Source organism: Mauremys reevesii, linkage group 3 (genome assembly GCF_016161935.1).
Source record: "Mauremys reevesii isolate NIE-2019 linkage group 3, ASM1616193v1, whole genome shotgun sequence".
Classification (NCBI taxonomy): Eukaryota; Metazoa; Chordata; order Testudines; family Geoemydidae; genus Mauremys; species Mauremys reevesii.
The window spans coordinates 192817184-192831646 of NC_052625.1; the positions used below are offsets into that span (position 1 = coordinate 192817184).

Consider the following 14463-nt stretch of genomic DNA (forward strand, 5'->3'; position numbering starts at 1 on the left):
GGCTCCTATTGTCATATAGGGGGGTCCCATCTGCATAACACAGGGTAGAATTTGGCCTCACATATCATGGCCAAAAAGAAATAAAAATAAAAAGGCAAGAAAAGTAAAAGAAGAAATAAAACACTGAATTACCTGAAATCCCCAAGTCACACACGGCTAAATTGACAGTCATTATCTCAGCGGGTCTGAGCTTCTTTTTCCGTTTCAAAGACATAAAAAGAACATAGCCATTCCCAAAAGTGGAAAGAACCCCTGTAATAAAAATATCAAAACAAACTGCACTTAAACAAAATTGCTGAGAAATGCTTCCCCACAATTCTTTGGCACAACAGTGTCTTTATTTTCATTCGGAGCTTCACAGTTCCGGAGAGAGAGGTCAACAAACTAGAAGGAATTCAGAGAAGAGTAACAAAAAGGAATACAGTCCAGGTGGGTGGGATTAGGGAACAATCACATGGAAGGCTGTAAATCAAGGAAACCGAAGAAGTGTGTGTGACAGTGCATTAAGAGTGACAGGTTGGAATTAGGTACGGGAGAATTTAGATGTAACATCCACAAAAAGTGTTCTGACTGAGATAATAGGTTATGGAATAGTGAGGCGTCACATCATTTAAATCTTGACAGAACAAAATCCTGGAGATTATAGTGCACTCAGTCCAGTCCCATTCTGGGAACTGCTGTGGTGGAAGGAAAAATCATCCTCTGGGGGAGGGCAGGCGGGTGATCTAAGGGAAAAGACAGCTTTGGTTTATGGCCAGGGCACTATAAGAAAGTTATAAAAGACAAAAAGTGATCAAACCAGAGGCTGCTGACCACTATGTCACTGCCACCAATCCCATTCAGGCAGCCAAACAGAGGCTAGATATAAGTGGATGCCACTCTTGTCATGTTTTAAATTCCCAACAAGGACAAATTCAGCATGAAATGTGCCAAACAGTGGTGTACAGTATGTGTCCCATAGAAACTTGTTAGAAATGAGTGAGTGCAAAAATGGTGTAACCGGCTTTATTTATTTATTTTTAATCTTGTCCCTCTGCAACTCACCACACCCCACCCCTTTTCTGAACCATAGCATCTGTCCTCCTCCCATCCCCCTACTGACTTCCTTTCCCTGGTTGCCCATACCCTCTACAGTTCCCACCAGAGTAAAACCAGTGTACCTCCCACCGAAGGAGAAAAGCAACGTCATGGACCATGGTAGCAACTAATAAGAGGATGTAACAAGGCATCTCAGTTATACAATTTGAAACAACTTCAGTGGTGTACTGCGAGAGTGCATTACTATACACAGTTTAGCCCCATCCCTCCAGCCCCAGGGATAAATCCACATTGACTTAACAGGCAGTTTAAATTAATACACATTTTCCCCCCTCACACAATCATCCACAGCAGTAGACATTCCTGCTCCACTTTTACACCTCATTTTCTATTTCCACAGAGGATTTAGTTCCAAAACATGTGCGCACTGCTTCAGCTTTGGGGTTTCTTTTTCCATTTTTATTTGAACATAAAGATGCATTTCTGACATTCATAAAAAATACATAACAAGGAGCTTGTTCGTGGTCCTATTTAAATCAATAAGATCTGGGCTGTGAACTCAACTATAGTACATGAAGCTAATACTAGTAGGTCCAGGAGCATTAAAAATCATGTTAATTAATTTTTATATTGAGTTGAGCAGCTCAAGGGAGGTAAAACGTAAAGATTGCGGTCAAAATTAAAGTGACCACAATCAAATGCTTAAAATTATTGAAAGAATGTAGTGAACGTTAAAGCATAAATAAATGTAGCAAATTAGAATACAGTTGTTCCAGTTATAGGACTAGCTGCAGCTCTGTCCCCTTTCTGCTTTCTCCATGTACATGTCCACATGATTGGGTCTTGTGCTCTTACCTGCCCCAGGGTAGAATCACACGATTCCTCCACTCTCAGACTATGACCCGGGCTACAGTACGATGTGTATTAACTGTTCTTACCCTGCAGGTCCGACTGAATCCTGGCACCTGCGATTCTTCCCTTCAGGAGCCAGTAACCAGTGGTATATGGTGACCAATCAGCCTTTTTTAAACAAAAGTATTGTTTATTTAGCAGTAGGATCAAAGCATAAGAGAAAAAGGATTTTAAAACAACAGTCTACATGCATGTCTCTCTTACCTAAAGCCATCCCATCCCATAATGAAGACCTAGAGCTTGTCTATACAGTGAGGTAATGCGCACTATGGGGGTGTGATTTCTAAAGTGCACTAACTGGTCCAAGCAGACCCTGTAGGTATTCTATAACATCATGCTGTTTTTCTATGTTAAAGCACACTAGGGAAATTTTAGTGCATAACAGCAGAGTCTGCATGGACCAATTAATGCACAACACATTAGTACACTTTAGAAACCAGACCCCCCCCCATACAGCTTATTATCCTGCCATGTAGACAAGCCCCTTGCCTAACTTCTCCATACAACACCAGCAGGCTCCTGTACCTGTGTCTGAGTCTGGTCCCACCTCCACACCCTCCCACCCCCTTTGTCCCTGATCGACTGTCCTGCTTTAACCCCCCTCTGCCCAAGTCCTTTGCTCCCCTGCATTTGGCAGGCCTTGGTCATTCCTCATTAAACCAGTTGAAGGCTGGTCAGAGACAGAGAGAGTCATCAAAGCTAATAGTTCTGCCATCATCCCTTAACAACTCTTAAGTGTTTGCTGATAGGAGGCTATCTTGAGCCGTTCTCCTCCTTCCGGCCTGCATCCAGAAAAAAACCCCTATTAACTTTAACCAATACAGTCATACACTAAATAACATCCCAATAACCAGGCTGTAAGGATCTGTGGACTAGACCCTAGGTTTGCAGAGCATGGGCTAGCTGATGGTCCCACAATGCCACCAGGAAGTAATACAGTGCTGTAGCCGGAGAGCACTGTGGAGAGTAAGCGCCACAGGAAGTACCACCCAAAGGACCCAGAGTGACAATACCCTGCAGCATGCTGATTGGCCAAGTGCCCTATTTGACCCTGGAGGGTGGCCCAAGAAGTTGTCTGGACAACCATATGATGTTCAGGTTTGCTGGGACCCCAGATCTACCTCTGATCTCCGGTCTCCAATTCTGGCCTGAATCTGATTCCAGCCTGGTACTGTCTCTGACCCCAGCCTAACTATGACCCTGACTTTTCTAGTGATTCCTCCAAACCCTGCTCATCGACTGCTGCCCTGGTGTGTGGACTCCAGTCCAGCTGCGATCACTAAGCCAGACTGCCTATGCCCTGGTCCCTTATACAGGCCAACATATATTACTCATAAATTATCACAGTGCAGCTCAAATCCATCACAATCACCTAGAAAAGACAGAGAGGCATGGAAAAGACCCTAGCTAGATCTGTGTGAATAACTGATTTTGGAGGGCGGGGGGTGTTCTCTGGCCATATAGAAAAAAAATTCATTTTGGGCTGACAAACAAAATTTTTGGTGAACCCCCAAAATTCTCTCTCTCTCTCTCTCTCACACACACACACACACACACACACACACACACACACTCTTGTTAAAAATAAAATTGAAGTAAATTTCAAAATGAAAAGTCAAAATGTTTCAGTTTCAAAATCTTCAATTAAATATTTCAACTTTTTTTTTTTGAAAACTTGGTTGGTTTGTTTTTCACATAAAATTCACCCAGTTTGACTCTGTCACAGGGTAACTGGTGAGCCCAATTCAGACGATGGGTCTGGGATACATTTGGGACTATAAAGGGCCGTCAGAGGCCATGAAGTGAAAGGTGGAAGGGAGTGATGGGGACAGGAAAGGATGCCACACCAGAGTAGAGCTAACACCTGTGGTGGTTCCCTGGAGCAAGGGGACAGATGCTCAGGGAAGCAGCTCTGGATCGACTGCTCCAGGAAGGGAGCATAGCTGACTAGATCTGGGAAGCTGCCAGGAGCAGAAGCCCCAGAAAATCCAGAGAGGGGTGGCACTGAAGCTAGGGTTGCCAGGAGTCTGTTTTTTAACCAGAACACCCAGTTGAAAAAGGACCTTAGCAGCTCTGATCAGAATGTCTGTCCGGGCCATTAAAAGTCCGATTGGTGTGGGACTGGCAGGCTCCCTACCTGGCTCTGTGCAGCTCCCACGAAGTGGCTGGCATGTCCCTCTGGCTCCTAGGTGGAGGGGTGACCTCGGGGCTCCACACACTGCCTCCACCCTGAGCACTGGCTCCACAGCTCCCATTGGCCAATGGGAGCTGCGGGGGCATCACCTGCAGGCAGGGGCAATGCGCCCTGGCCACCTATCCACCTAGGAGCCGGAGGGACATGCTTCCTGGGAGCCACCTGAGGTAAGTGCTGCCAAGAGCCTTCACCCCTCACCCCCTCCCACACCCCAACCCACTGCCCCAGCGCTGAGCCCCCTCCTGCACTCCAAATCTCTCATCCCCAGCCCCACCCCAGAGCCCACCCCGCCATCCAGAGCCATCACCCTCCCCATGCACTCCAAACCCCTCAACCCCAATCCAGAGTCCCCTCCTGCACTCCAAATCTCTCATCCCCAGCCCCACTCCAGAGCCCACACCCTCAGATGGAGCCCTCATTCCCTCCCACACCCCAACCCCCTGCTCCAGCCCGGTGAAAATGAGCAAGTGAGTGAGGGTGTGGGAGAGCAAGCGACGGACAGAGGGGGGATGGAGTGAGTGGGGGCAGGGCCTTAGAGAAAAGGTAGGGCGGGGCATGGCCTTGGTGAAGGGGTGGGGCAAGGGTCTTCAGATTTCCATGATTAGAAAGTTGGCAACCCTATCTGAAGCCTGAAAGAAAAGAGGTGAATTCGAAGACTGTTTTCTGTTGGTTTACTTGCCTGTTTTAAGAGAATAAACCTTCTTAAAAGGAAACTGGGCGAGGCAGCTAGTGTTTGGAAGCCCAGGAGAAGCCCTGCCCTGCGACAGACATGGATTTGCGAAATGTTTCAGCTGCCCTGAATTTGTATTTTCCACTGAAAAAAGTTTCAACTGAAAATTTTCACCCAGCTGTAACCTTAACAGAAATGTCAGACAGTACAAAAATACTCATTTCTCATTGATTCCAGCACTGCTCTCAGAGGAGTTGTTCACAACGGGAAATGACACAGGATTAGAACACTTAGTGTATACAACGATTGAAGCATTGAAATCTGTTTTAGCTCATTGTGGTTAACTCTAGGGTTAAAACACCAACAAACAGAACTTAAAACACGTCAGTTCTTATCTTCGCTGTGTGTTTTACTTTTTATTAGTAAACGTACCTTCCAGATTAGAGCTTGGCAACATTTTTCAGACAAATGGTTTAGTCACCAAAAAAAATGCAGTTTCAGTCAATCCAGTTCATGAAATGGACACAAATTCACGGAATAATTTAGACTAAAATGAAGTTTTCAGGTTAGCGAAGTCCCAGGCATGTAATTTAATCCCTCATAATGACAATGAAGAGTGAGTGAATGAGTGAGAGAGACTGTAGCCTGATGGCTACAGCACTCACCTAGTCTAAAAACGTAAGAATGGCCGTACTGGGTCAGACCAATGGCCCAACTAACCTACTATCCTCTCTTCTGACAGTGGCTGCTGTCAGATGTTTCAGAGGGCTTGGACAGAACAGGGCAATTACTGAGTGAGAGACGCAAGCTCAAGTCCTTGCTCCATTGGCTATTTCATTATTTATATAAAGTGGAACAGCTTCAAATAGGAAAAAAATTGCAAGGACTCTGCCCAAGAGTATCACATAATCTAAAGACTAGGGCACTGTCCTGCAATATGGGAGACCCCACTTCACCTCCCATCTCCCCATCAGGCAGAGGAGAGAATTGACCCCTTGTGTCCAAACATCCCAGGTGAGTATCCTAACTGCTAGGCTCAGGGCTATAAAGAAGGCCACCTCAGCTTCTTCTTCCATCAGTGCCTTAAAAAAATCAGTTTTGGGTTAAATGAAATAGGTTTCATTGGAACCAAAATGGGGTGGGGTTTTTTGATTCACTGAAATTTTTCATAGTTTTTTGTATTTGGTTTGATCCAAACCAAAATTTTTTTTTTAATTCTTCAGAACTGCCAATGAACTGAAAAAGCAGTTATTTGCACAGCTCTGTTCCATATAATCCCCCAGTTAAGTACCTGATGTTATTTCAATGATATAGGTCTTTGTGAGACAGAAGGCATCCCCTTCCTCACAGTTCATTAAACATACTTGTGCAGATGCCTACTATCTACACCATTTGAGCCTTACTGTAAATAGTTAAATTGTTAATCTAATGCGGACAATAAATCTTCCCAGTCTCTTTATCCTTTAATCCTTGCTAGCCCCATTTCTCACATAGATGTGTATGCAACTATAAAGATGAAATTCATTGTTCTGGCTCAGTCACAAAAACCTATATCTCTGAAATAACATCAGGTACTTAATATATGATGAGAGGACGTCCTTCACGCTGAGAAGTTCCTAGAGGGTGGCTCCACTTTCAATGGCATTTCACTCAGCATTTTGTTGTGAACGTCACATCTACTTTGTTGTGTACAACCAGCATAAGACAGTATCTGGGATTTGCTCAGTGAGGGAGAACTTGTACTATTCATAATGGCTATCATTGTCTCTCTCTGCTCACCAGCTGGGGACTCACAGAGCCTTGGCTTGGAGCTGCCACTCTATCATCAGCCTAATTCCACTGATATTGACACTGTGGAGTAAGTGATCCCTTAAAGGGGAATCCTCTCCTCACCATCTGGTCTTCAGAGAGCTGGTCTAGATTGCCCTAGCTGGACATCCTGTGGAAGAAGATCATGAAAGAAGAAACCTGGAGTATAGGTGTCAGAAAACCACAAACAAATTCTATGAACTTGTGCCATTTTCATGGAAGAGGCACAAAGAATTTAGCAGTCCTCCACCATAGAAATAGCAAAGTCTACCAGACCATAAATCGGCTTTGCATACCCAAAGTGCCTCCATTCAATCCCAGAATTCAGCACCTCCTGCTGTGAGGAATTATAATCCTGTTTCACTGACAGGATCACTCACATCTGGGATGGCTTCATGGGCTGCTGCAGATAACAAGCCTGTCACAGAACCAGAATCACATTGCCCTTCTGTTGGTGTCATTAGGCATGACTCTAGGTAACTCAGGAGGGTGGAAAACCACAGTGTCAATGAAGCCTTTCTGTAGTAGGCCTGAATGAACTAAAGTCACTCCATGTCTGACCAGAGTGCCCCCATGTTAAACTCTAATCGACCTAGCAGGCCAGTAACTGAGAATGGAATGTGTAGCAGCTAGTTATCAGTGCAACACTGATACCAGGAGGCAATAATGAGGCCTGCTTGCACCTGGCTGGGGGTGGGGCAGAATAACAGATCAAGGAAAGTAAAACAAGATAACTGTTCACAGAAGAGTTACTAACGAGCTAAAGTGGTTTTTGCCAAGTATGACTTAACTGCTTAGTGTAATTGCTATCTGTGTGCAGGATTTGAGAATGCTTTTTTCTCCCTGGCACCTTTTTGAGCTCAAATAAACTTTGTCTGCTTCTCCACCTTGGTGTGTTTATTGGAGCGAAGCACACCGGGCAACGAACCACTGTTGCTGTCCTCGAGCATTCTGTGCCAGCAACACTTCTGCCAAAATTTTAGCCCATTCAAACAAACAGACGCCATGAACACACCAACAGGAATCAGAATCAGGATCACCATCCTGATTCTGATTCCTGCCTCTCCTGCATAGTAAAAGAGTAGAAAATATCAGAGATCCTAATAATAGAGACTATCAACATCTCCTTTATGGAGAGGAATCTGACACACTCCCTAAACACACAATAGTCCCACCAAAACTAGAAACCATTGACTGATGCTAGAGATCTTGCAAAATATTATCCTGTATCTGGCCCCCATTTTCTAAGTAATCTGATTGAAAAGCTAGCAAAATACAAGTAGTCTCCAATGCCACCTGTGAACTGCCCATTTCCTCTCAGAGAACCCATTACCTCCAATGACAGCTAAGTTCAACAAGAACAAAGAAACCATCATCCAACCAGGGAACAGGGGTGCTGGAACAATTTGTATAGTGGGGGTGCTGAGAGCCATTGAACCAAACTGTAAACCCTGCACATGATGGAAACCCCTTCAAGCCAGGGAGGCGGGAACACCCAGCACCCCTAGTTCCAGCACCTATGCTGGTGAGGCTCCTGAATGAATGCGACAGAACTCTGACGGGAGTTGGACCCTAGACAATGGAACTCAAGATCATAATAGATCTGAATGATCATGAAACTAACCACTTTCAGAATTGAAGGTAAATCTAATTTCTTTCATTTCCTTTTTCCCAGTCATGACATCCAGCTGTCATTATTGCCCTGTAGTTCTGTAACAATAATAATTTTATAATTATATATATAAGTGGGGGAATGGTGGGGAACTTTCCTGGCTTCTGCACTACCCCGGTGAAGTGGGCTAGTGAAAGGATCTGAGTCCTTGCTCCCACTTCCTTTACCCAGAGGCCTCCCTGCCCTTGAGGATTCCCCTTGCACTCTCCTGTCTGGCAGAGGCCTCGTAACCCCAACAAGGCTTGGCCCAGGATTCCTGGGGGGCTCAACCCCCACCTTGCTGTGGTCACCTAGGACAGTGGCTAGGGTGTCCCCACTCCAGGGTACTCTCTTTGCACTGGGCACTTCATAGACTCTAGGACTGGAAGGGACCTCGAGAGGTCATCAAGTCCAGTCCCCTGCCCTCATGGCAGGACCAAATACTGTCTAGACCATCCCTGATAGACATTTATCTAACCTACTCTTAAATATCTCCAGAGATGGAGATTCCACAACCTCCCTAAGCAATTTATTCCAGTGTTTAACCACCCTGACAGTTGGGAACTTTTTCCTAATGTCCAACCTAAACCTCCCTTGCTGCAGTTTAAGCCCATTGCTTCTTGTTCTATCCTTAGAGGCTAAGGTGAACAAGTTTTCTCCCTCCTCCTGATGACACCCTTTTAGACACCTGAAAACTGCTATCATGTCCCCTCTCAGTCTTCTCTTTTCCAAACTAAACAAACCCAATTCTTTCAGCCTTCCTTCATAGGTCATGTTCTCAAGACCGTTAATCATTCTTGTTGCTCTTCTCTGGACCATCTCCAATTTCTCCACATCTTTCTTGAAATGCAGTGCCCAGAACTGGACACAATACTCCAGTTAAGGCCTAACCAGCGCAGAGTAGAGCAGAAGAATGACTTCTCATGTCTTGCTCACAACACACCTGTTAATGCATCCCAGAATCACGTTTGCTTTTTTTGACCCACTGCTTCCCTGACCCACTGATCATTTCATACAGTTTAAAGCAAATACAAGTTATTTAATCAACAATTAATTTTAAAAAAGAATAAGGAAAAATGGGAAAGGTTAAAGGAAAACACATCTCTCCGCTCTGTGGCAGGGAACATTACAAACAGTCTCTCTGGAACATCAGGGCAGTTCACAGTCTGTTCCTTGTAGGTCCCAGGCCTCCTTCTCAGGCCCTGGCTGTGCTGCAGGGATGCTGCGGGTTGGACACTTGCAATGGTGGTGGCCACACACCTCCGGGCTTTGGGTGGTGGGACCCTTCTTCCCAGCGTCAGCCCCCCATCGGGTTAAGATCCCCCTCCCAATCTCCCCTGCAACGACCCTTGGCTGGGGGTGTCTTTCTGCGCTGGGCCCTTTGCCCAGGGTCTCCCCTTGGCTGGCCCTAGTTGCTCACCACACCTGGCTTCAGCTCCAGCTCCAGCCCCACCTCCACTGTTCTAGCTCCAGCTCCACTCGGCCTCAGCACCAGCTCCACAACTCTGTCTCAGCTCCAGCTCCACTCTGCCTCCAGCCCACGGGCTGCTTCTCTGGCCTCTCTGGCTCTGTGACTGCAGCCCTGCTCCCAGCACAGGATCTGCTCTCCCTGGGCTGTGTCTCTGGCTCTGTGGCTGCAGCTCTTCCCCCAGGACAAGTCTGCTTTGTGGGCTGCTTTCGTGACTCTGCTCCCAGCACTGACCTGCTTCCTGGGCTGCTGTGCTGTTTCTTTTTAACAAGAAATCTGATTATCTTAAAATGTTATGTATCAGCAGGGTAGCCATGTTAGTCTGGATCTGTAAAAAGCAACAGAGTTCTGTGGCACCTTATAGACTAACAGATATATTGGAGCATAAGCTTTCATGGTATTCACCCAGGAAAGCTTATGCTCCAATACATCTGTTAGTCTATAAGGTGCCACAGAACTCTTTGTTGCTTTTTAAAATGTTATGGTGCCATAGTTTCCTACTAGGAATTTATTCTTAATTATAGGAAGATACAGAAATCCTGTTTTCCCACTAACATGTTCCTTGCAGTTTTGTGAATGATTTTACTTCAGTTTTGCTTACACGTAATCTTACTCCTTTCTATGCCGATTTTTACATTGTATCTCTAGTGACATTAGGTATAGTATCTGGGCTGTTTTTCCTGCAAGCAGTGGACAAAGCAGGCGGCTGCCAAACGACATTAGAAAGGAGCATTGCGCAACTTTAAATGAGCATTTTCCCTAACTGATCAGCAACGTAACAATGAAACAGTGTTACCCGGGACGACTTTAAGTGAGGAGTTGCTGTACATTCTACCCAGGTAGTCAGGGACCCCATAACCCTTCCCAGGCTGCTGCCCCACACTGTCAGAGTGTCAGAGCCTTCAAAGGATGTATCTACACTACAATCCTGGAGTGTGATTGTAGCTCATGTTGACATTACCCAAATTAGCTTTAATCTAGCGAGCTTGGGTATTGCAGCAATGATACTGATCCTATAGCAGCATTCACTTCAGCGTGAACTGTACAAGTCCACCCTGAACCCTGGGTAATTACTCGCACAGCTACTGCTCCAGTACCCGGGCTAGGTAGATTAAAGCTAGCTCTGGGATATCTACATAAGCTACAATCACATCCCCTGATTGCAGAGCAAACATACCCTAAATTCCAGCTTTGGGCTATTTAGGTACCTAACTATGTGAATTAGTATTCAGAGGTGCTGAACACCTGCAATTCTAGTTGAAGTCAATGACAACTGTGGGTGCTCAGCACCTCTGAAAGCCAGGCTACTTACTAGATGCCTAGCTATGGTTTTAGGTGCCTACATTTAGGTACTTACATTTCAAATTTGTTCAAAATACTATGGGACTTGGATGACCAATCACAGTTCTCGAAGAGAGAATTCCAAACAACAAAACTCAGGTGACTTCTCATTATTAGCAGTACACAAACAACCCAGAGGCCAAAATGTGTTTGTATGTCAAATAGTTTTATTTACTTCAAACCGTGACAATTCTCAGACAGGGAAAGGGCTAAATTCAGCAGATGCCTTTTTTCACAATGAACAATTTTTGTGTGTTTACTAAACATTTTTCAAGAAAAATTAAATCTTAAAAACCACTATGAAATATTGTATAAGTTATAATGCAATTATATAAGGCAGTGGCTCTCTACCTCTGTGAGCGCTAATGGGTTGCATGGTACGGATTCTCTTTCTTTGCAACTGGTAAATTGTATTAAAAGCACTACATTGTTTTAAACAGATTTTAGCTGTCTTAATATTTCTTTCATATGTAAGCAACTGTTGCAATTGCTGCGAGGACATTGTGTGAATGTGAAGGAGAAAAGCGACAGTCTAATGGTGAATGAGAAGGGAGGTAGGTCCTCTAGAATATGCCTATCAAGATGTGGTCTATACTATGAACAAGTGAAACTCCTGATTTAACACTTTCACAATTGGGCAAAGATCATCTAACCAGAAAACACACTCATCTACAAGCAAAATCATTATAATTTGACAGATTTAATGTCAAATATAGTGAGACGGGCAATATGGTTTTTATTTATGTGTACACGTGACCCCCATATACCAACATTGCTATTAACAGAAACACAGGAATTGCCATACTAGATCAGAACACTGATCCATCTAGTGTAATATACTGTCTCTGATAATGGTCAGTACCAGATGTTTCAGAGGATTTACTTTAATGCTTCAGAAACAGTTTGAACTGTAAACCAATGGAGACGATAACAGGTTTGCCTCTCTGTTTACCAATCACTATTTAATATGCTTTACCCAATTGTTGATGTTTAAATAATCATTACTGTTATCTGAATCCTGTGGCACCTTATAGACTAACAGACGTTTTGCAGCATGAGCTTTCGTGGGTGAATACCCACTTCTTCGGACTTGCATCCACGAAAGCTCATGCTGCAAAACGTCTGTTAGTCTATAAGGTGCCACAGGATTCTTTGTTGCTTTTACAGATCCAGACTAACACGGCTACCCCTCTGATACTTGACTGTTATCTGAGTTAGTACACACTGCCATTAAGATACTATAGTTTAAACCTCAGAGCTATTCTTTCTACACCTGGGCAAAATTTTTCGGACAAATAGTATATTCACCAGAAAATGCAATCTTGGGCTGATGTAAACTAGTCACAAATTCAGGTCAAATTTGGTAAATAGTTTCAGTTGAAATTTTCCCCCCAAAAAAGTCAAAATGCTTTGTTTTGATTTTGACTTTTTATTTAAAAAAGAATAAAAAAAGAAAATAAGAAAATAAATTCTGAAATGAAGGGGGATTTTTTTTAGATGAAAAATCACAATGTTCCACTCTGCTGATGTTGAAATGGAATGTTTCAACATCAAAGTGCTTTATTTCAATTTTTTTCTAAGCAAAGTTTTGTAGAAATCCACACGTTCCTGTGAAATGTTTCAATTACAACAAAACAGCATTTTTCAAGGGAAGACTTATGTCAGAAATGTTCTGGCCAGCTGTAGGTTCGATGGGCAAATTTTAAAAAAATCCCCTTTGCAGGTTTTTAGAACAAGATCAGGGCCTTCAGGCACTCTCACAGTCCAAGCAATCCTCCTCTGGCACTGCCAAAGAGAGCACCAGCAACCCTTCTGAGGGACTGAGATTTCAGCCAGAAGATGTACTTACAGATCCCTCTCAACTGAACCAATGATAGCTTCCCCTCTTCCACGTCTGCAAAGCTGTACTCTGCAATGTGCTGAGGATAAGCCCTCTCTATTTAAGGTAGAGGGCAAATTATGGGAGAAGGGAGGCTTATGTCTCTATAGTCCTTATTTTTGTTTTGAAAGTACTAATATACCATGGGAAAAGACACCACAAAGCAGTACACAGGGAAATGGCTGGCATGAGAAACAAAGACTTGCTCAGAATGATTTATTAGAGTGAATTTGGTGGAACATCATTAAATGATTATCTTCCACATAAACATAGACACATGAGAAGCTGTGTACTTTAATACAAGCAAAAGTCTACTGCAGTCTCCTGTGATGACAAGCTAACCAAATCAGCTACAACAAAACCAGGTTCACTCAAACCTTGAATCAAATCAAAACCATTTTTATACTGTACAAAAATTCTGTTGAGGAACCCTTCCCGTTGTCTCCAGACAAAAGGAGATAAGGATCACCTAGCGGGGCTCCTTTATGATCTCTGTGAGCCCCACAATCTCTCTGTAATACCCTGCACAGACCTACTTTTTTTGGACAAGTTTGTAGAGCCCAACATTTTTTAATCCCCCGCAGGCACATAATTGAAAGCTCACATGCTTGGAATCAAGTTAATGAACACTGGGATCTATGGCATCAGAGCAGAAGGAATCTGAATTCAGAAGTGTGGTGTATTGAAAACTATTAAAATTGTGATCTATCACTTTAAATTCACAGTGGTTTTCCTGGTCCTTCTTGCAGCCAGGGGGGTCTGCAAGGAAGCTGGTTGGGATCACAGTCAGTAGACAGAGCCTAGAGTAAGGGAACGGGGTGAGTTGTGCCTCTCTATTTTAGGGAGTAGTCTGCTTTGTCTCTCTCTGTTTTGGGTTCTTCTGTGTTATTCTGAATTCTTAGAAATAAAGAAGTGTTACATTGCAACCATCCAGCAAGAGGATTTTATGCTTCTAATCTAACTTCTCTGTTTGTTGCCATGAAACATAATCAGAACCTCAGAGGCCTAGTAGAGAGTGTGTTGGCCGCATTTTCACTAACTCAAGATTACCATGTCTTTTGTACCATTGGTTCAGAGTTAGCGTGGGCATTAACAGTCATTTTTTGAAGTGTTTCTTGCTTAATATCCTAATGACTAGATGATCACTCTACTTTAGTATCAGCAATTCCCTACTGATGCTAAAGACACAATGGCTTGCTTCTTCATGGAGGCCACTTTTAAGGACCCCCACACTTCTCTGGGCCTCTACACTTTGGCAAGAGTGCGTCCATTCATGTATGACATGCAAAGGCCATCTTTGTGGGCACACACTTTCAGAGGTTCCACTTACGTTTTATTTGTAGAGGATTAGAGTTTGTGGGACCTGAGGTGAGGAAATTCTGGTTGTGTGGCCTGGTTTCTTTTATGCAGGGAAAGTTTGCTACTGCTTTTCTTTGTCTTCCTCTGATTGTATTTTTTATTATTTCTCAAAGCTGCTTAGAGCCTGCGAGAGATGTTTCTT

General features: G+C 43.9%; 1 protein-coding gene across 1 annotated transcript in view; it reads right to left on the reverse strand.

Moving 5' to 3' along the window:
• The window catches only part of OPN5 (opsin 5), a 47944-nt gene that overhangs the window by 14441 nt on the left and 19040 nt on the right, over positions 1-14463 (reverse strand). Inside the window, exon 3 of the mRNA XM_039532262.1 lies at positions 133-252. Coding sequence (XP_039388196.1) covers positions 133-252 — 120 coding nt within the window. The remainder of the gene's footprint in view (positions 1-132; positions 253-14463) is intronic.